Genomic DNA, 22,672 nt, shown 5'->3' on the forward strand with positions numbered 1-22,672 from the left:
TCTCGGAAACGGGAAGAAAACGTGTTTTTTGTTTTTTCCTCGCGAGAGGCACAGTTTTACTTCCCCGGGAGGCATGCTTTTGTCTTTTTGAAAGGCACCCGAAAAGGAAAAAATGTGTTCTTTTTTCGCGAGATGCGCGATTTTGCTTCCATGAGAGGCACGATTTTCCCTTCGTGAAAGGCACGGTCATGCCTCTCGGAAAGGAAAAAGACGAAAAAAATACATTTTCTGTTCTTTTTTCCTATCGCGAGAGGCATTTTTTTTGGTCCTTTTTTTATGAAAAAAAGTTTGTCAAAACCTATCAACATGGTATCTAGTTTTGAAGATCTCGGCACAAGAAATCCAATAGTGTAAACGGTTCAAGATTTGGCCGCAAGGTTTAGAAGATAAAATGTTTTGAAAATACGAATCTACAAATAAAGGAAAAACTCTCAAATTATGACAAGTGGCACGCATGCAGTGCCCTATTTGCCGCAACATGAGAGATGTGAGTGATCTTTAAAAGGAGTACTTCTTAATTGATGATTTCACATAATGTGTCAATTAAGACTCATCCAAAAGTAAACCTACAAGTGTCGTCATTGACACTTTTTTTGAGGGGTTGTCGCCATTGAACCTTCGCAAGATCTATATCTCGCTTATAGAGAGGCTATGTTCCGTCTCAGTGAGGACTTTCTTGTGTACATATGGTACCGGGGCGGCCTATTTGTTGAGCACGCATCCATCCGCTGTGAATTTTTTTCTGTTTTTTTTTCTTTTCTTTTGGTTCTTTGTTTCTTCTCCGGTTTTCGCGGTGTCTTCACTTCTTTTCTTCTGTTTTCTATTTCTCTAAGTTTTTTCATTGGTATTTCCTTCCTTTTTTTCATTATTTTCATTGATTTTTCTTACTTTCTTCGTCATAGTTTAGAAGGCATACACGTGTATCTAGATCATCAATTTAACTTATACTATAAAATATATTATTTAACATTTAAATTATATCATTAGAAAATATAACATCTAAAGTTTTTGATGATATATTTTTTGTTATACATGTCTTTTATTAAGTTGATCAAATTAACGACTTAGATATATATGTACCGGACTTGTAAAGTGAGACGGAGAGAGTATCAAAGTTCCACGCCTAATGAGGGATGCAAGCCCAGCAGGGGGCACCCTCACCAGTGATTTTATTTTTTTGAGAAAGTGTTGCTTTTTTCTAGGCATGACCAGGGATTACTACGAACCCACACAGCCTGACAGAAAAAAGAAGACGAACGAGCCCAGCCCAAGAGGAATGCGAATTAGGCCCATCCCGCAACCAGATGCCAGTCATCGTCGAGTCCAAATCAGGAGGAGGAAGAACCCTAGCTACCCTCGTCGCATCCCCTCTCTCTCTCTCGCCGTCGCCGCCGCCTCCTCCCCCCTCCGGCCCCCGTCCGCGAGGCAGCCTCACCCCCTCCGCGCTCCAGTATTTCTTGCCGGGAGCAGCGACGGTAGCCGCCGCCGCCCCAATCGAGCGGGAGAGAGGGGATCAGGGCAGCGGGAGGAGGAGGAAGAAGGGCGAGGTCCTCGAGCGGGGCACTGCAGAGGGCGACGAGCAGCAGGATGGTTTCGCTGTCGACGTGGTTCCGCTACGCCGCCCACAAGTTCGAGTACTCCATCTCCCTCTCCTGGAAGGTAACCCTCTCCCCCGCCTACCTACCCCCTCCTGGTTCTTCCAATCCCTCGAGCTCATAGCCGATTCATCCAATCCTAGACCCAAATCCCGTGCAAGAAATGCCTCGCTCTGAGTCACTAGCGCGTCCCACTGTGTGTCTCGTCTTGCGCACCGTGACCGGATCATGTAGTGTTAGATGTAGAGCGGTCTTTATCTGTGATTGTTTCTTCTCATGGGTTTACATTTTGACTTCTGTTCATTTCAATGCAGAAGTACACCGTTGGGCAGATCAACAGCACTGAGATGACCGATGCCATCTGGAAGAGCTTCTTCCAGGGCAAGCTCACCTTCCCGCAGTGGATCAAAGGGGGCGAAGCCATGGCCCCTGTCGTTGCTCCCACCGGAGGAACCGTCCTCGTCAGAAAGCTCGCTACTTTATCCCCAAAGTAATTTCCTTTCTGCCAATCTATACCATGCAATTGCCTAGAAACACTCCATGTTTTTACTTAACATTTATATTTTTGTTCAGTGAACTTCTGTAAGCTAATTCTACTCAAATGGTTTAAATGACATAGATCAAAATCTATGTATTATCAGTGTTTGGATGCTTAACGTTCCTTAAAAAAGGTTCTTTTTACCTTTTAGCCTTGTTAAATCCTCTATTCTGCACTGTATGGTAAGAAGTGTATGCTGCCCTGAATTAAAATTAAGACTTCTCTAGTATGGCATTCAACATCAATCTAAAGAGCTAGCTAACGCTAGTCCATATAATTTGCTGCTGGATGCTCCTCAAACAAATCAAGAACTATCCAGAGCAATAACTTTAGCTTGCTGTTGGTGGACACGTTAACCTCTTTTTAACAACCAAAAGCAGAAATAATTTACTACAGTTAGCAAGGATACTCATATCTTAACAAATTACTGGAAAAAATACACATGCATGTTCAGTGAACGTTTTGCCGATATATAAAATGTGCTTTCAATGATGTAATGCAACCAGGTGTAGAACTCTCTCTGAATTTTGTTTTTGCAGCTAGGTAACAATATTGCTATGTTTATATTAATAGTAAAAAAATACGATGACAGTAACATTCACAACAATGCATCATATGGGGAGGAAAACCGGCAAGCATGACGTCATGAGTATTTGCAGTTTATCATGTAATGAAAAATGGGATCGTTAATGTTAATTGATATGGTGTTATTATGATATTAAATGTGCAGTTGAGATATATTTTTAGCTATTCAACTTAGTTTTTGAGCTGTTAGATTTGGGCTCATTCGGTTTATAGGATTCTTTGGAGGATTCCTTTAGGTTTCTTCCTATGAGATTGTTTCCCTATGCATGGCATTCATGTCATAGGGATGGAGGTACTAGATTCCTTGGGGTTGTGTCCATATTGGCCTGATTCCCAAGGAATCTTAGCATTAGGTATGACCTCATGGAAAATTCCTAAGGAATGGAGTGGAGGGCATCACCATCCTTTACTTTTCTTTTTCCCTTGATTTGGGAATGAGCCCTTGGATTGGATGGCTGAGATGATTTGCATGAATCCTTAACTCGAAACTTTTATGTTGGTACAGATATTGCAGTTTTACAAAATGACAAAGTGGTTCTTACTGTGGTACTAATTATTTTGCTACATAGAAACCTCTTAAAAGGAAGGCCCAGGCGAGATTAAACAAATAATGATGTGAATTAGGATATCTGAGCACAACTCTACAACGTAATTTTGAAATTTAGATAAAATTATCTGTGGAAATCTCTTTTTACATATTTATAGTGGTGGTAACCTGTGGTAAATTTTTCATAAATAAACCAGTGTTCACAAATAGTTAATTGTAGTGTAGTTTATTTTTTGCCTTGCTGTTCACTGCCGCAACACATGTGGTGAATTTATTCAGTGTGTTAAGTTTGATGTACATAGCTCGTTCATTGGCAACAAAAACAATTTGAATTAGGAATAGGATATGATATAGGTTTGCCTTGGACCATGTATGTACATCAATTGGCCCCATTTCTACACAGTCCTAATTTTTATAAACATGTAAAATATCTGAATGACTGATAGAATAGTTGAACTCCAATATATACTGCAATCCTGTAGAGAACTGATAACTGGTCTGCCTACTTATCTACTCTCATAACAACGTTTCATGGTAGTAATGGTAACAACAATTCTAATCAACCTTGTAACTCTGGTGTTGTAAAGGGACAAGACATCAACTTTGTGGGAACTGCACTTAAAGGTTCTTACTGGCAATATTCATCGGCTATTTTTTCTAATGTGATACCTTCACTTTTCTTGTTATTCAGATGTATCATAATTCTCTGATCATTTGTTTTTATGATTGTCGCATTTAGATGTTGTATGAGCAGATAATTTTGGATACTATCTTTTGTAATTGGTCTTGTCTTTTGTTTGTTTAGAAAATGTGATAGTTTCTAATTGTGTTAATAAGTTTATGAAGTACATGCAAATTTGTATCATGATGTGACATTTGTTGAGCTGACTAAAACATGATCTTTCCTTTTAAACAACCGATTGATCTGAAGAGTAGCACTATCATGTATTCCTGTAAAGTTTGGCATTTTCCATTGCTTAAACCCTTACTGTAATACAAAGAATGAACTAAACCCTAAACCCTTAAATAAGGAATTGTTTCATATATATATATATGGTTTGATATTAGAAGCCTTCAACGATATCTCGATATATTGGTGTTGTTTATGCATCAAATTGTCTCAACAGAGAACTCTTTGTTGGGGACATCGTCTTGTTGAAGGACCCAGAGAAATCCGATGATTTAATTGTCCGGCGACTGGCTGCCGTGCAAGGCTATGAGATGGTCTCTACTGATGAGAAGGATGAGCCCTTTGTACTTGACAAGGACGAATGCTGGGTCATGGCAGATAACCAAGAACTAAAGGCAAAGGTATGATACATCAATAAGTAATAGTAAATACCTATATTCACTTGTTTCAACCAGAATATATTTATATTTTAGTTATGTATAAGCATGAGATAAGTGGACATCCTCATTGTAGATACATAAACTGTAGGGCATGACTGAGTGAATGAGTATGCTGGAATTCAGTAGGGATAACCAATCGTAAAGGCAATGATGTGGTACACCAATTAGAAATAGTAAGTAATTATGTTGGCTTGCTTTGACAAGATTCTGTTTATATTTAGTTATGGAAACGTGAGATAGGGAGATATCCTCAGCATAGATACATAATGTGTAGATCATGACCAAGTGAATGAGTATATATTGGAGAATTCAGTAGAGGTCTTTTCACAAGTTTGTGATTATTTTCATGGCAGGAAGCTAGGGACAGCCGCTTATTTGGGCCTGTCCCTATGACTGATATTGTTGGCAGAGTCATATACTCTTTAAGAACTGCCGTCGATCATGGTCCAGTGGACAACAGGTAGGAGGATCCTTACTCCCGTTGTTAAATTCAGCAGGCCAAATCATTTCTTATACATGTGCTTTATTAGACATGAGCTGAAATGTTTGTTGCTACTTTGTTTGCCATAGCCGTGTAGCCATGTTCCAGGATTCACCTGTTTTGGCGGTAGAGCTCGACGTGGAAGAGATGGTGAAGAACAATAAAATGTAGATAATGGCGTCCTGTGGTGTATCATTTCTCTTGTGCGGATTTTTTAAGTTTGTCGCTTCGAGTAGAAACTGCACGTGGATGATTGTTACTCGATGTTCGCTTGTGATGTGGTGAAGCCAATAATATTTCATCATAAGGAATAAGCATACATGTTTGCCAAAATTTGATCATCCCCGTATCTGGGTTATTCTTGTGCCATTTGCATTTGATGTGTCTGTGCCTATGTTGCTATTACTGCTTATCACAGTTTTACGTGACATCTTATGATTAAGTTAGATATGTTGTACATATCGACCAATCTCATCACAGGCCTGATGTCACTTTTTAAAAGAAAACAACAACATTAAACCCAGGGATCCAGATCTTGGTAACTATTCTGCGCCGTCGTCACACTTCAAACATGTACTTCCTCCGTTCATAAGTCCTTTTATAGGGAGGAAGTAATATGATTGAAGATTTTACCTTAAAAAAGATAAAGCTGCAGAGAGAAATACCAGATCGGACAAAGAATCTCGGAGTGCATCAAGTTTTCGGGGGGTCAAACCTCAACGTCATGTTGCAGTCTCAATCTAACTATCATTCTTGGCTATATTAATGAATATAATATTTGAGAACTGATTGCAGAAGAACAATTCTATTCTTTCTCTGATGATGTTCACAATATATCTCTTTCTTTAAGAGACACATCGTTTCTCAGGGCCATGAGTGGAAGGACGCGGAACCGCCTGTCCTTTACAACATGAAGGTTAATCACATATGTAATTTTTACACTAAAGTTAATTCCTAACAGGTACTGTACTTCTTTTTGTGACGAATTAGTGAAAATACTTAACTTATCAAATCTACATTGAGATCATTAATGAAGATACTGGAAAATGCTCTTCTGCATCCGAGCTCAAATGAGCTCGGGTGAACAGTAAATTCAAAAGATATTTTTAAAATGATCAAAAAAATCTGAAATCTTTTTACAGCAAACTTTGGCAAATATTTTAAGAGCTCGCAAAATTTCAGTACGAAATCACATTTGTTGAAGTCGTGACAGAAAAAACAAAATTGGTGCTCCAAAATGATTTCGAAAGTAGCATTTTCAAAGTTTTGATTTTGTTTTTTCTTACCATGACCTCCACAAATGTGATTTCACGATGAAACTTTGCGAGCATTTAAAAAATTTGTCAAAGTTTGCCCCAAAAAAATCAGATTTTTTTGAATATTTTTACAATTTTTTTTGAATTTACTGTTCGCCCAAGCTCATTTGAGCTCAGATGCAAAAATATCAGGTACGAAGATAATTAGCTTCTACTCCCTCCGTTTCTAAATATAAGTCTTTTTTGAGATTTCACTATAAACTATATATGGATGTAAACATTTCGGTCCATATATGATCCGAAGTGAAATCTCTGAAAAGACCTATATTTAAAAACGGAAGGAGTAAAATGGATAAAACATGTATTGAAAATCATATAAAAACAAAAAACAACACTTGTAATAGCATCAAAGAAATCTAGCCACATCTCAAATGTGCGGGTCATCAGCTGACGTACGCATCCAGCTTTCTAGTACATATGATTCCCATCCCGGTTACATCCCAAAAATGCTAGACGTACACATAGACTGGCTTATACTCCTTCCAAACTTTTTAAACATGCCCTCCCTCCCTGAATTCAACGGGGGTGGGCCCATGTCTCTACTAATGACTAATTAGAAACTACAATGACACCTTATAATCCCCTCATCCCATAACCCTCCTGTACGTGTAGCAAAGGTGGATACATCCCGGCTCGATTTGTATCCCTTGAATACATGTATGGTATTTATTTGTGGTTTTTGGACTATAAAGGCTATGGCGAGGACAGTGTCACCGGCGCCACGGAAGTGTTGTCCAGTTTCAGCTCCTCCGATCGCAGGGAATCCATGGTGTGGGTGATGGATGGACGGCCGGCTGCTCAGGTCCTGATGCACACACAAGAGCCCGACAAGTAGCACACGCTCCATTTGTTGTCGCCCGGTACTAGACCCGCCGCCTATCAACCTGCCATCTGCGGCCTCGAGGATCACATCATCGTGGCGTACAATCCATGACGACAAAGGATCACATCAATCTTGTCAATCCGAAGTCACCTAACTTGGCACCGTTTGAAGACCCAAGCAACACGTTGCTGGACTTGATATATATCACCGTGCACGATACACTGTTGGTCTTGCTCGCAATCTACATGGAGGTATTGCAGTGCGGAGCCTAGGTCGAAGATGATCTCGTACCTGATTGTCAAAGCATGTACGTAACCATGCGTTATCTTATGTATGCACCAAGAGAAAATCTTAGTTGAATGAAGCAATATGTAATTGTAAATGTTGTCGAGATGGAGTTAGAATGCATGCATGCCTCTTGGACCATGGTAACCAGCTCTTGCCCCCCGTGTAGGTGTTGATCGAGGCTACCTCGTGGCACAAGCTCATACACAAGGAAGAGACGCACGCGTGTGCCCGCCGTCCCGCCACCAACATATATAAACTCAACCAGGTTCCTCTGGCAATCGTAGCACCAGCCTATCAATTCGACAAGGCCGGTTCCGGTGCCTCGGCCGACTCGCCATCTTGAGCTCATCCTCGAACGCCTTCCTCCCCTTGCCGGATGATGTTTGCTTGAATCTTTTTATCGCCGCCGGTCTACTTGTACTTACCAGTTGGCCCTTGTAAACACAGGCAAAACCTCCTTGCCCGAGCTTGTTTTCCTCTGCGAATTCGTTGGTTGCAAGGCCCCTGGCAAGAGCTTTGTAACGCTTCTTTCTCGCGAACAGCTGCCATCGACGGACGCCAACAAAGATGCACACAATTGCAATGACTCCAATAACTGGTCCGGTTATTATCTCTACTGGCAGCAGGGTCTTCGGTGTAGGAGGGCGACTCCCGGGGCTCTCCCGCGGCGGATCCAAGGTGGATTCAAATGACCAGGAAACTATTTGGTGTAGCTCGACCGCCACGCCGGTGGCACCGGAGAAGCCGATGGCCACTAGATTAGGCAAGAACTGTCTGAGGTCAATAGTCGTGTTGACGCGGTACGTCGTGTCGCCGATCTGGAGAAGAGCTGCAAGGATTTTTGTGTCATTACCGTATGTGATGTTGCAAGTCATTGGGAGGCCGGACGTTAGGTCCCTGCCGGGCACGATGGCGTTGGTGTAGGCCCGTGAGACGATGGAGTTGATGTCAATGCCCATGTGGCTGCCGCTGGCGTCGAAGCCATCATTCAAGTAGGTGTCAAACTCATCGGCCACGACCCGGTCATCGCCGGTCGCAACCGTGCCGACGCTCTTGTCGAAGAGGCCGAGGTTCCCGCCGCCCATCTCGCGCTCGGACCTAGGAATGCTGGCTGGAGGGTAATGCCCGAGGAAGAACGCCAAGCCATCGCCGGTGTTTGCTTTGTTCGCCTTGATTTGGAAGGTGAAGGAGGTGGTGAAACGGGCGAGCTCACCGGTGACGGCATCCCATAGCGGCACGGGCGTCGCTAGGAACGCTCGGCCTACACTGTTCCCGATGCTTGGGGTCAACTGGATCATCCGAGAGTGAGCTTCGTAGTAGGCGTCACCCTGGAAGCTGAGGTCCCGGGCGTCGTAATCAGGATGGGAGAAGTTGGAGGTGAAAGAAATGGAGGAGGTAGCAAGAGACCATATGGAGGAGGAGCAGCAGAGGAGCATGAACAAGTTGTGCACTCCTGTTTGGTAAGAAAAGCTCACGGCAGCAGCCATTTGGAATTGGAATTGGAATTGGAAGCTCGTCAACAAGCTCACCCTATATACCCTACCTTGTAATCTTGACGTTGAAATGGCCCCTAGCAATGTCCGTCAAACGGAGATTAACAAGCCAAATGACAACACTATTATAGGCGAGGAAAACTATGTGCTATTTATCTTCGAAGTTTCCACCAGACCAAGTCTCTGAGGCATATATGACAAGTATTCAAAGACATCCATGCACTCGACAGTCTTCAGTTCTTGCTAGCTTCTTCAGTGTGCTCAGTGGCGGAGGCACCGCCCAGCCACCCTGGGCAGTTGCCCGGGCTCCGTCTTTCAGGACAGTTGTGATGGATCAGTATTATGAGAGCCAATTACCGTTGGATGGCTTTGCTTACCCGGGCAAAAAAAATGGGCCACAGCAGCCCACCCCAATGCAGCAGGCAGTAGCCCAGTCAGCAGCGAGGCCGATAGCCTGATATACAGAATACACGCGTCTGGGAATCCCTCGCTGGCTCACTCGGATCGATCGTGAACTCCTCCGTCGTTTCGTTTGCTCACAGGCGGCTGGCGACGAGTCGACGCAGGGCCCGGTGGGCGACGACGGCGAGCGGACGTGAGGGTGAGGCGCCCGGCGGCCTGGGCAGTGTACTCGTTCAGTCATCCCTTCTCAGTTCTCACGTCTTCGATTGTTTTGCTTCGGTTTGGTAAGAAACTAAGTAACTAATCTCCATTAAAATTAGGGTTAGCCGGCTAGGGAACTAAGTAACTAATCTCCGTCAGAATTTGTTCGTGCAGAATTAATTGGAAGGAGAGCTCTTGCGCCAGCAAACTGGATCACGCTCTTGCCCCAGCTAACTAATCTCCGTCAGAATTTGTTCTTGCAGAATTAATTGGAAGGAGAACTCTTGCCCCAGCTAACTGGATCACGCTCTTGCCTCAGCTAACTAATCTCCATCAGAATTAATTGGTCCTCGTATGATTTTCTCACCATCTCATCTCACGTACATGTATTCAATCTGTATTAGTACTTCTAGTTCTCACGTACATGTATTCAATCTGTATTAGTACAATCTGTATTAAGTCTAAAAGTACTTGGTTGTGAATCTTATTAGTACTTCTAGTTGCTTACTTAGAATGCATTATTTCTTTGATGCAAGTAGTTCCGTACTATGAATTTGCACTTGTTGTAATCATTTCTTATTTACTTGTTTAACAACTAATTTCAAACTTTATCATTAAATTTCAGAAATGAGGAGGTTCTTAGTTAATAGAGCAAGCACTGAAAATGGGAATGGCGTGCAACCGGAAATAGAAGTGGAGGCACCACCAACTCCTAACATTGCCATTGGATTTAATCCAAATGATATTAAGCGCGATCCAGGAAAGAGAAAACAAATTTGTGAGTATCCTCCAAATATTCTGACCATCTCTATTCTTGCAAAGCTGAATATGTATCTTTTGTTGTTATGTCTCAACTTTATTTGGATATTGATATATTAGCTTACTTCAAAATTAAATTTTGTGTGATTATTATGCACTTAGTCTTAACTTGCCCAAGCTCCATAAAATTTCTGGCTCCGTCACTGAGTGTGCTTCTTGTCTGCGACATCGCTAGGCATATCGAGCCCGGTCGGTATCTTCCCAGCGAAGTTGTATGTAGAGGTATCCGATCCAAGGTTACTGCAGCGAGCGTAACAAAGCAAATCCACATCACAAAAAGGTAAAGCGTCAACTGTCAACGTGACCGCCGAGGAAAAACAAGAACTGACCTTCTGTCGACCAGCACCATCGACCGGAGCTCACAGTTGGCAAAGCTGTACATAACCAAGTACTAGTCAGATTACTGAGATTGCAAGACAAAAGAAGTTCTCTGAACAAGTAACTCTATCAGGTAAAATTATCCCAAGACAAAGAATACAAAATATTTTTCCTTTTTATCGGAAAGAAAAACTAGCCAAGTTTGCTTATACTGTCTATGGTTTCAAGTTCCAACGGTTACATCTGGCAATTATAATGTGCTCCCTTCAGTTGATTGCTCAGTTGCAAGGGGAATACATTACTTACCTCTTGCCCAGTTCCTCTGCTACGGTTGGATGACACTCTTTGCCATACATGTTTAGGGTGTGATACAAGAAACCGCAATGGCTGACAATAGCTATCTCTTTCTCTTCTCTGGTCCATAACCTGCAAGCACATCCGACGAATAGTTTAATTTAATCTAGCTACCAAAAATAAAGTTACTACTGGTCAACCCAACGGGTCACCTAATTTGAGGTTTGTCTTTCTCAATACATGCTACACATAAATCTCCAGCATCTAGAACTTCCTAACGTCAAATCTAAATATCTTATGCAGCTCACAATCCTTCACCACCAGTTCCAATTTGTCCCTAAATCACGCAACATATTTTGAGTTGTTGACCGAGATGAAGTAACATATATGGACAGCTTCTGCCTTCCAGTGCGTACATGAAAGTGGGCCAAATAACTGGTTAGCCAATGCTGCGGCAAACGAAATGGTTGCTTTGTTGATGTTTCAGGATTTTGGGTTCTCCAATGACCAATACCAAAGGGCGCTCATACATGGCAAAAAAACTCCTCGAAAGCTGCCAACGGTATTATGCATGAGGAAGATGAGTATGACCATGCGGATCTTATTTGGCGCAGCCGCTGTCCAAACAAGCTGAAGATCTTTGCTTGGCTCTTGTTTAGAGGCCGGGCTAAACACCAGGGACAACCTCTTTCATAAGCACATTCCAGTCGCCACAGCTTCTCCACAATGTAATGCCACTTCAGAGGGCACACAGCATTTGTTCATTGCTTGCCCAGGGGTTGCATCCATATGGCTGCCCTTAGGCATTGTGCTCCCTGCTTGGTTCCAAGATCTTTGGGCTACCTTGACGCAGGCTGACATTTGAAAATTGCATTTGGCCAGAGATTCTTCTACCGATTCTATGGACTCTTGACCGTCTTTAGGAATAAAAATCATAGCAAATCGAACACTGTTCGAAGTATTTGTAGTGACTTTGAACTTTGGACTCATCTGTTTAAAGAACCGAGTGATAAGATGGCCACCCCCAGTCACAACCATCCCACCTCACAGATCCCCGTGGCCTTGTAATTTCTCTCTAACACCAAGACCCTTGGGTCACTTTGAGTAAAGGTGGGGACCCTCCCCCCGGCGGTGATTCCTCGAAAAAAAAGTGAGGAAAATAACATGATTCTTTAGGAACATGGGACTCCTGTCAGGTGGGGAGAGTGGTGAATAAATTGCTTGTTTGGGTGACGCAGAAAAATAACCAAAAGTGATATAGGGCGCACACATGAATATTATCAAGGTACTTGTGTTTCATGTTCATAAAAGCAGAGCATCAGGCTTATATTTCCAAGACATTGATGAAAAGAAACTAATCAATCTTATCAAGGAAAATTACCAGTCAAACAGATTCATGCCCCTGGCAGCAACAGACTCATTTGCTTCTATGACATCGGGTCCCCAAAGAACATCTTCATCATTCTCTATCTGTAAAGATTGTGAGCACACGTATATTAAAAAACACCATCTGAGACACTGTGTCATGAAGTGTTCTTGTGAATTAGCAACAGTAGGTACTTACCAAGGAAAAATCAATGGCAGGAAAGAGAGTACGGTATCTTGTTATGCTGCTCCTCTTGACAGAGGTAAGAACACCCTGCATTTTAAAATCAAATATTGCGAATGTTTGTCAACAGAGCATTGCTGATATGGGAGAAGCAGACACAAACAGAGGCTCCTGTTCCATTGTGCATATTATTGAACCCGGCTCCCAGTTTGACGCGTATGGGAAAAAAAAGAGACACGAAGAGGCACTCAAGATTCTCAAAAGAGAGTATTTGACTTAGAATTTAAAATAAAGGTGAACAAGTTATTCTAGAAACAGCGAAAATAACCCATGTAGTTAAATATTTAACACAAACCAACATAAATGAGGCACTAAATGGCGAGACATTTTTATTTATTTTGTAACAAATGATAGGGAAATACCAACTGCTCCCTGCAGGCCTCAACTGCAAGGAATGGTGGGCAGTTCAAACTTGAAATCGGCTGGCGTCCACTGTTTTCTGCACCTTCTACCATTAATGGGGGTGCACTTACTCCATCAGTACAGTTCCCACCACCAAAGACCCCCACTGCAGTTTGCATAGTCCTGTGAGATTGGTTCAAGTGAACATAAAAGGCTTAGAAGAAATTCAGAACACTGAAAATGTACAAGAAGGCCAGAAGGTCAAGGAAAACTATACCTCATTAGAGGGGAAACAATAACCAACTCAATCTTTTTTGCTAGTCCACATTTCGTCACATGCTCTCGCAGGCAATCAACCTACAAATGCATTTTAATTAACATCCATGGAACTTGAAAATGCCGCATGAAAAAAAAAAGTTGAGTGATATTTCGATCAACATTATATGTCAGGGCCAGAACGGAACTCAACTAATTACACAACTGCAGACAAAAGAATTTGAAATGAACATGACCAAAAAATTGGCTCGCAGCCTTCACGGAATCAACTAAAGGCATCGCATTGTCATCCAAAACAAGGTGGTGTCATTGTGTTTTGATACAACCAGGGTTAGCATTTATATCTGTAGTCGGAGGTTGATACTAACACATCAGAGACGCATTTTTGCCTTAAATATCTGACTAGATGCACCACCGTAGTTGGTCATAGAACTGATAATGCAAGAGAAGTGGTCGGAAATGCATGGGGGGTAATGTGAAGAAAACAAGAAATCTGATTACTTGGCTCCATCCGAGAGGGGTGAGTTGAGCATCAAGCAGCTCAGGTAAAGTGTAGTCTACAACATCCTTCTTTTCTTCCACATTGTGAACACCCTGGGCATGCCTCACCTGCACACATTGGTTACACGGAAACAGAATGAACATTGTCTCGCAGGTTTGTCACCGATAAGTGATGCTACATCATTGGGTAAAAGGCACACTCGAAGAGCATCTCAAAGTGTAGTACCAGGTATAAGTTTTTGCATCGGTGCGCGGGATACAAAGCTGCGGCGGCGCTGGCCTCCATTTCTGCCCAACATAAACGAACAATTATGTTACTATGATCCCAATATCCAAGCACATTTGGAAGATCAAAGTGCCGCTGAGAATAAAGATTTTCATGTGGTTTGTCCACAAAGAAGTTATTCTCACTAAGGACAACTTAGCTAAACGCAACTGGAAAGGCAACCAAACTTGCAATTTTTGTCAAAACAAAGAAACTATTAAGCACCTCTTTCTCGATTGTCCTATGGCTCAGATTCTATGGCGTTCGATTCACATTGCTTTCAGAATCAGCCCTCCCAACAGTATTAACACGTTATTTGGGACGTGGGTTGAGGGTGTTGATTGTAATTTGATAAAGCTTATTTGTGTGGGAACCTGTGCATTGTTGTAGGCTTTATGGAACAGCAGGAATGATTTAGCTTTTAACAGATGCAACTCGATTAATTTTTTGCAAGTTATCTTCAGGGCTACTGTCTTGATCCGCACGTGGTTATTACTCACTCCTGCGAAGACCAGGGAGCCTTTGGTTACTGGGTGTGCCCGTTGGGAGATGGTAGCTCAGGATATCTTCAACCGGTTTGGATGACGACACATTAGTAGGATAGGTGGATAGTCATCTAGGTCTACTTTCGCTACCGGTTGGGCGCGGATGGCGCTTTGTATCTTTTATTTGTCTTCTCAGATTGATGTACTTGGTTGAGGACTCATTTATTAATAAATAGGCTGCATGCATCGCTCGATGCAGAGGTCGGGGCGATGCCTCCTTTTCTAAAAAAATCATCCATCGGCGAACTAGACCGACGGGTAGAGATAATGTAATCAGACATGCTTTACAGAATGACATGTATATATATGTAATAGCACGTTGAGATGGAACATTTTCACGTGGTAGGAATGTTGATGATCCAGTGTTATAGCAGTATTAGCTAGACTAAACGCGGTGATTCCCATCGGACCGAGAGAAGCACTGAGCTGCCGAGACCGAAAGCATATTAACGGGCGCGGCGGAGCAATTTCGTACTGTATGTGGGATCAGGAGATCATCAAACTATGTAATGAACTTGCAAACACGAACATGGGTTCAGGACTAAAAGTCAACCTCCCATCCCATGCCTAATCCGCTTCCTCTGATATTGCCAAACACGCGCAGGGTCGAGATCTGGCGCTGCGGCGGAATGGTGGAGGAGAAGGTCAGAGGAGTACCTGAGGAGGAAGAGGAAGAGCTACACGAAGTGCGGCGGCGGCGGCGGTGATGGTGGAGGAGGCCGTCAGCCGTGTCCTCTTCCGCTGACTGGTTTTTTCCTGGGCAAAGACGGAGGCCGAGCACGCGCGCCGCCCCGTTGCCATCGTCTCTCCTCCGCTTGTATATTTCTGGCAGCCGCCGGACTTCCCCAATTGGTCGAATATAATAGTAGTAGGGTAAACCCAATCAGATCATTCATTGCCTCTTTATTAGCACTACTTTCTTCATCATGGTTTTAAAGACGCGGTTTCACTTACATGCATTTCCAGAATAAAAGAGGATTAAGATGTGTGGCATTTTACTCTTTAGTTAATTAAAAGTGTACTACTAGTAGACTGCATGCATTCATCGTTTTATGGTTATGTGAGTTACTGTGCATATCTTCTTAAATAATTAGGCACTATGTGGTTATTGTATGAGCACTTGCAAAAAAATAAAATAGAATCAACTAAGATGCACCTTGGCCCCAGAGATCACTCATGCGGATCTTCTAAACCGTGACAGAGAGAGTACTAAAAGGAAAACGAATCTTTAAACATCTGAGTTTTTTTAACACGCGCAAGGAACGCGCATACACTCATCCTATGAACATATACATGCATACATTATCCCTATGAGCACCTACGAGCTACTGAGTCGACATATCATCTTGAGATTTACGAAGTCACTATCATCGACGGGAATGTCTCCTCCCACTGAACACACATCGTCGGAAATCCTGAAATAAATCCAAAAATAAATGCGAGCAACATGACTTGAATCCCGATGGGTTAGAGATACCATAGTCCCTCTAACAATCCAATCACACGTTGATTTGCCTTTTCTTTAACTTTCATCGGGGGAACCTGGATATATTGCTTTAAAGGGAGGGGGAAAACCTCCAATCCCGAGTGACAGATTTACACAAGGAGATGAGACGAGAGATGAGCCAGCCAGCCAAAAGGTAAACCGTTAGGTAGATCGAAGCACACCGAGCCAAACATCAATGTGCGTGCGGTCCACAACTTTCATCTTAGCCTGCCAGAGCACCGCGTCGTCACGGTAGGCTTTTAGCGTGGCAGCCAGAGACGGCGTGCCGTCCAGGAACACCACAACGTTCCACCGTTTCAGAGCCTCCAACAGCAAAGGAGCACGAAGGCATCCGGAGAGGCACCACCAACCGCGCGCGCAACATTGAAAAGGTGAAGGGTACTAAGCGAGGCGCCCCTCGGCGACACGTCGAGGCACCTCCAAAACTGCACCACGAAGGGACAACGAAAGATGAGGTGATCGGCGGTCTCCAGAACCGCTTCACAACACGGGCACCCAGCCTGCTCCGTCGTCAGGTTGGTCTTGTGGAGGAGTACATCACACGTGTGAATGTGCGACAAGGTCAGCAGCCACCCGAAGAACTTGACACACGAGGGTGCCCGGTTCGATCACAGGAAGGTGGCAGTCTCGGTCCCCACGCCGCCGAGGTGGTGCAGGGCATACACCGCCCTAGCCGAGACCCGCCCCTGGGGCCCCGAGCAAAGGGGGGCAAGTCGAGAGTCCTGAGACTCGCTTCCAGGGCAACTCTCCACGAGCAGCTGGACATCGGTGCATTCCCGAGCGGCCAGCGGAGTGAGCCGCGGCACAAGCAGGATGCGCACCCCTTCCCGACGGGCCTTCCACACCGTAATCTCCGGACAGGTCGCGATGGAGAACAAGGCGAGGAAAACAAGGCGAGGAAGCCACCCGAAATCCTTTGCCTTTTTTAATATTATTTTTCTCTATATTACAATCAATCATATGCATGTGATCATAATAAATCTCGAGGAGAGTGACCTGCTTTTCTGTCCCAACAAGCAAGTAGAGGGACCACGTGTTCCGTATCTTTTTTGGAAGTCCGACAAAGATTTATTATAAGAAAATACATATGTGGATTAAAAATCAAGCACAACTCTTCAGTGCAATTTCGAAATTCATCCATGGATCTATTTTTTACATATTTATAGACGTGGTAACTTGTGTGTGTGTGTATACATACGTGTTTCCTCCTCTTTTGGAGGTAACATAGAAAAAATCTCCTTGAGAACAAACATAGTAAAAAATCCTTCATTTCAGGGAAGGAGAGTGTCCGTCACTTTTGCAGCTGTCTTTTGAAATCAACATGCGGTTCACAATTAAGCTAAATGGTTCACTTTTTACAAACAAAAACCTCCTGCAGTTTTTAAAAATCAACCTGCAGTCCAGTTTAAGTGAGTCCAAAAAAATATTTTCTATTTGCAACAACAAAAAATACTAATATTTGGATTAATCAACCTGCATTCTATATCAAATGCTTTACAAAAATATTAGTACCGTTGCAACCCTATCTCCAATTTTAACATGGTATATATGAAATTTGATCAGAAAATGCCTAGAATTAGAATCTGAATATGATGTTATTTTACATGTTAAACATTCTTAAAATACTGCTTAGGTTTCAACGTACCGTGCTCTTTCTCAAGTGTATGCGTATAAGTCCTTATTCCCATGAATTTGGGTATGCGTTCAGACAACAAATCAGATAAACATAACCAATCGTGACGATCATACACCTGAGCAATAAACGGCAAGTCCTATCCATGTCGCTCATCTATTCTCAGTTCATTGTCAGCCAGAACCGGGGTTTGGTAAAGAATCAAAGACATCCATGTGCTCGACAGTCTTCAGTTCTTGCTAGCTTCTTCAGCCTGCTTCTTGTCTGCCACATCGCTAGGCATATCAAGCCCGGTCGGTATCTTCCCCGCGAAGTTGTATGTAGAGGTATCCGATCCAAGGTTACTGCAGCGAGCGTTGCAAAGCAAATCCACGTTATAAAAAAGCAAAGAGTCAACTGTCAACATGAACGCCGAGGAAAAACAAGAACTGACCTTCTGTCGACCAACACCATCGACCGGAGCTCACAGTTGGCAAAGCTGTATATAACCAAGTACTAGTTAGATTACTGAGATTGCAAGACAAAAAGAAGTTCTCTGAACTCAGGTCATGTTATCCCAAGACAAAGAATACAGAATATTTTTTCCTTTTTCCGGAAAGAAAAATTAGTCAGGTTTGCTTATACTGTCTATGGTTTCAAGTTCCAACAGTTACATCTGGCAATTATAATTTGCTCTCTTGAGTTGATTGCTCAGTTGCAAGGGGAATACATTACTTACCTCTTGCCCAGTTCCTCTGCTACGGTTGGATGACACTCTTTACCATACATGTTTAGGGTGTGATACAAGAAACCGCAATGGCTGACAATAGCTATCTCTTTCTCTTCTCTTGTCCATAACCTGCAAGCACATCCGACGAATAGTTTAATTTAATCTAGCCACCAAAAATAAAGTTACTACTCGTCAACCCAACGGGTCACCTAATTTGAGGTTTGTCTTTCTCAATACATGCTACACATAAATCTCCAGCATCTTAGAACTTTGCTAACGTCAAATCTAAATATCTAATGCAGCTCACAATCCTTCACCACCAGTTCCAATTTGTCTCTAAATCACGCAACAAATGTTGACGGATATAAAGTAACATATATGGTCAGCTTCTGCCAACGGTATTATTATGCATGAGGAAGATGAGTGTGATCATGCAGATCTTATTTGGCACAGCCGCTGTGCAAACAAGCTGAAGATCTTTGCTTGGCTCTTGTTTAGAGGTCGGCTAAACACCAGGGACAACCTCTTTCATAAGCACATTGCAGCCGCGACAGCTTGCCCACGATGTAATGCCACTTCAGAGGGCACACAACATTTGTTCATCGCTTGCCCAAGGGTTGCATCCATATGGCTGCACCTAGGCATTGTGCCCCCTACTTCGTTCGACGCCGGCTGACCTTTGAAACTTGCATTTGGACAGAGATTCTTCTACCGATTCTGTTCGAAGTATTTGTAGCGACTTTGAACTTTGGACTCATCGGTTTAAAGAACCGAGTGATAAGATGTCCACCAAGTCGCATCTATCCCACCTCCCAGATCTCCGTGGCATTGTAACTTCTCTCTAACACCAAGACACGTGGCTCTGCTTGTAACTTCTCTCTAACAAGTAACAACTATACCCTCTCTCCGGCGGTGATTCCTCAAAAAAAAAGTGAGGCAAATAACATGACTCTTTAGGAACATGGGACTACTGTCAGGTGGGGAGAGTGGTGAATAAATTGCTTGTTTGGGTGACACAGAAAAATAACCAAAAGTGATACGTGGGCAAGCTTGGCGGCTGCAATGTGCTTACGAATATTATCAAGGTATTTGTGTTTCATGTTCATAGAAGCAGAGCATCAGGCTCATATTATCAAGGTACTTGTGTTTCATGTTCATAGAATCAGAGCATCGGGCTTATATTAGAAAGGTACTTGTGTTTCATGTTCATAAAAGCAGAGCATCTCAAGCTTATATTATCAACGTACTTGTGTTTCATGTTCATAAAAGCAGAGCATCAGGCTTATATTTCCAAGATATTAATGAAAAGAAACTAATCAATCTTATAAAGGAAAATTACCAGTCAAAGAAATTCATGCCCCTGGCAGCAACAGATTCATTTGGTTCTATGACATCGGGTCCCCAAAGAACATCTTCATCATTCTCTATCTGAAAAGATTGTGAGAACACGTATATTAAAAGCACCATCTGAGACACTGTGTCATGAACTGTTCTTGTGAATTAGCAACAATAGGTACTTACCAAGGAAAAATCAATGGCAGGAAAGAGAGTACGGTATCTTGTTATGCTGCTCCTCTTGTCAGAGGTAAGAACACTCTGTATTTATAGTCAAATACAAAATCAAATATTGAGAATATTTGTCAACAGGGCATTACTGATACGGAAGAAGCAGACATAAACAGAGGTTTTCTGTTCCGTTATGCATATAATGGAACCCGGCTCCCAGTTTGGGACACGTATGGAAAAAAAAGACACAATGAGGCATGCAAAATTCTCAAATGAGAGTATTCGACTTAGAAGTTGAAATAAAGGTGAACAAGTTATTCTAGCAACTGCGAAAACAGCCTATTCTAGTTAATATTTAACACAAACCAACATAAATGAGGCACTAAATGGCGAGACATTTTTATTTATTTTGTAACAAATGATAGGGGAAATACCAACTGCTCCCTGCAGGCCTCAAGTGCAAGAAACGGTGGGCAGTTCAAACTTGAAATAGGCTGACGCCCACTGTTTTCTGCACCTTCTACCATCAGTAATGGTGATGTACTTTCTCCATCAGTACAGCTTCCACCGCCAAAGACCCCCACTGCAGTCTGCAGAGTCCTGTCAGATTAATTCAAGTGAACAACAAAAAGCTTAGAAGAAGATCCAGAACACTGAAATCATGTACAAGAAGGCCAGAAGGTCAAGGAAAACTATACCTCATTAGAGGGGAAACAATAACCAACTCAATCTTTTTTGCTAGTCCACATTTCGTCACATGCTCTCGCAGGCAATCAACCTACAAACACATGTAAATCAGCATCCATGGAACTTGAAAATGCCACATGAAAAAAAGAGTTGAGTGGTATCTATATCAACATTATATGTCAGGGCCTGAAAGGAACTCAACTAATTACACAACTGCAGACAAAAGACTTCGAAATGAACATGCCCAAAAAATTTGGCTCGCAGCCTTAACGGAATCAACTAAAGGCATTGCATTGTCATCCAAAACAAGGTGGTGTCATTGTGTTTTGATACAACCAGGGTTAGGGTTGATATCTCTAGTCAGAGGTTGATGCTAACACAGGGGACTTAATTTTTTTAAGGCCGCAACAAGAACGATGTGAACTACTAACAACCTAAGATTTTGCATATGAAATGGCTGCTACACTGAGGATTTCATTAGCAAGGAAGAAATATTCTCTAGGATTTCAGCCATGAAAGCTTGACAGAATAACCATAACAAAAGTACTACTGGACATTGCCATAATACCGCTAACTGCCACAAATGCATTTGACAGAAGATGTCATCATCCAAACAAAGGTTGAACATCATCAGTGAGGATCGGTTACTATGTGAGGTGAATGAATTGAGTAGCCAACGCTTGAATTACAGAAATGAACTTCCATCACTAAAGCATCATGACATCTGCCACGTTTACACATTTCGATATAAACAATCTTAATGCTTGATACTATTGTACCATGGATGACTTGATACATATAAGCATCATGACAACATCAAAGACGCGTTTTCGCCTTAAACATTCGACTAAAAGCACCACCTTAGCTGACCATAGAACCGATAATGCCAAGAGCTAGCAGTGGTTGGAAATGCACGGGGATAATGTGAAGAAAACAAGGGATCTGATTACTTGGCTCCAGCCCAGAGGGGTGAGTTGGGCATCAAGCAGCGCAGGTAAAGTGTAGTCTACAACATCCTTCTCTTCTTCCGCGTTGTGAAGACCCTGGGCATGCCTCACCTGCACACATTGTATACATTGGTTAACACCGAAACAGGTTGAAACATTGCTCACGCTCGCCTTGCGGGCCTGTCGCCGATGCGGTGATTGATGCTACATCCTTGGGTAAAAGGTAGACTCAGAGTGTGGTACCAGGTACACGGTTTTGCATCGGTGCGCGGGATACAGGGCTGCGACGGCGCTGGCCTCCGCCATTCCTGCCGGACATAAACGGATGGTTATATTATCATTATCATATCCGTGGACGAACTGGACCGACGGGTAAAGACCAAAGACAGACAATGTAATCAGACGGTTGCAGCCCATGTTAGTATAGTTAGCTGCAGCCTGCAGGTGGGATGAAGGAAACTTGCTCTCGGATTCCCGCTGGTAACTCTCGCCGCGCACCGGACATGGGTTTAGGACTAGTAGAAATCAACCTCCCATGCATGCCTAATCCCGTAGCAAACTTGCTCTAGTGTTGCCAAACACGCGGCGGTCGAGATCTGGCGCTGCGGCGGGATGGTGGAGGGGAAGGTCAGAGGAGGTGGGGGGTGGGAGCCGTACCTGAGGAGGAGGAGCTACACGAAGTGCGGCGGCGGCGGCGGTGGTGGTGGTGGAGGAGGCCGTCAGCCGTGTCCTCTTCGGCTGCTTGATTTTTTCCTGGGCAAAGCCGGAGGAAGAGCTCGCGCGCCGCCCCGTCGCCATCGTCTCTCCTCCGCTTGGATATTTCTGGCAATTGGTCGAATATAATAGGATGAAACCCAATCAGATCCTTCGACGCCTCTTCTCTTCATTAATACTAGCACTACCGAAAAGAAAATGCCTCTTCATTAAAATAGAAGCAAGTAGAGGGCCTACATGTGAGAACAGATTTGAAAATAAAATAATAATAATATAATAATAGTAATAATCTATACTTTACTATAAAGAAAGGGAAAAGGTTACATCCCGCCGGCTGATCCGGTTGATCCATCCGCCGCCCGCTCATCCGTTAGATCGCTT

The 22,672-nt window shown here is 43.0% G+C and overlaps 3 protein-coding genes and 1 pseudogene across 4 annotated transcripts; 1 reads left to right on the top strand and 3 right to left on the bottom strand.

The window, feature by feature from the left end:
* The first annotated feature begins 1,333 nt into the window (after positions 1 to 1,333).
* LOC123424432 lies at positions 1,334 to 5,471 on the top strand. Its single transcript, XM_045108046.1, has 5 exons — positions 1,334 to 1,659; positions 1,910 to 2,085; positions 4,393 to 4,576; positions 4,969 to 5,075; positions 5,186 to 5,471. The coding sequence occupies exons 1-5, from the start codon at positions 1,588 to 1,590 to the stop codon at positions 5,265 to 5,267; spliced, it is 621 nt and encodes a 206-aa protein (XP_044963981.1). The 5' UTR covers positions 1,334 to 1,587; the 3' UTR covers positions 5,268 to 5,471.
* A 1,574-nt stretch (positions 5,472 to 7,045) lies between these two features.
* On the bottom strand, positions 7,046 to 9,010 carry LOC123424433 (annotated as a pseudogene).
* Positions 9,011 to 9,074: 64 nt separating this feature from the next.
* On the bottom strand, positions 9,075 to 22,272 carry LOC123424436 (phosphoglycerate mutase-like protein 1). Of its 2 annotated transcripts, XM_045108049.1 has the most exons (11): positions 22,235 to 22,272; positions 14,005 to 14,066; positions 13,779 to 13,886; positions 13,279 to 13,358; positions 13,022 to 13,184; positions 12,615 to 12,689; positions 12,432 to 12,520; positions 11,063 to 11,182; positions 10,768 to 10,812; positions 10,593 to 10,678; positions 9,075 to 9,278 (listed from the first exon to the last, which is right to left on the bottom strand). In XM_045108049.1, exons 2-11 carry the CDS (start codon positions 14,062 to 14,064, stop codon positions 9,250 to 9,252), a joined length of 855 nt encoding a protein of 284 aa, XP_044963984.1. In that variant the 5' UTR covers positions 14,065 to 14,066; positions 22,235 to 22,272; the 3' UTR covers positions 9,075 to 9,249. The 2 variants fall into 2 exon arrangements, with proteins under 2 accessions (XP_044963984.1, XP_044963985.1); XM_045108050.1 differs by lacking the exon at positions 9,075 to 9,278 and having other exon boundaries at positions 10,285 to 10,678.
* On the bottom strand, positions 17,757 to 22,252 carry LOC123424435 (phosphoglycerate mutase-like protein 1). Its single transcript, XM_045108048.1, has 10 exons — positions 22,235 to 22,252; positions 21,821 to 21,885; positions 21,581 to 21,688; positions 20,642 to 20,721; positions 20,378 to 20,543; positions 19,959 to 20,033; positions 19,777 to 19,865; positions 18,447 to 18,566; positions 18,162 to 18,206; positions 17,757 to 18,072 (listed from the first exon to the last, which is right to left on the bottom strand). Exons 2-10 carry the CDS (start codon positions 21,881 to 21,883, stop codon positions 17,958 to 17,960), a joined length of 861 nt encoding a protein of 286 aa, XP_044963983.1. The 5' UTR covers positions 21,884 to 21,885; positions 22,235 to 22,252; the 3' UTR covers positions 17,757 to 17,957.
* Positions 22,273 to 22,672: the final 400 nt, after the last annotated feature.

The sequence above is a fragment of the Hordeum vulgare genome, chromosome 2H, assembly GCF_904849725.1.
Source record: "Hordeum vulgare subsp. vulgare chromosome 2H, MorexV3_pseudomolecules_assembly, whole genome shotgun sequence".
NCBI classification, from domain to species: Eukaryota; Viridiplantae; Streptophyta; class Magnoliopsida; order Poales; family Poaceae; genus Hordeum; species Hordeum vulgare.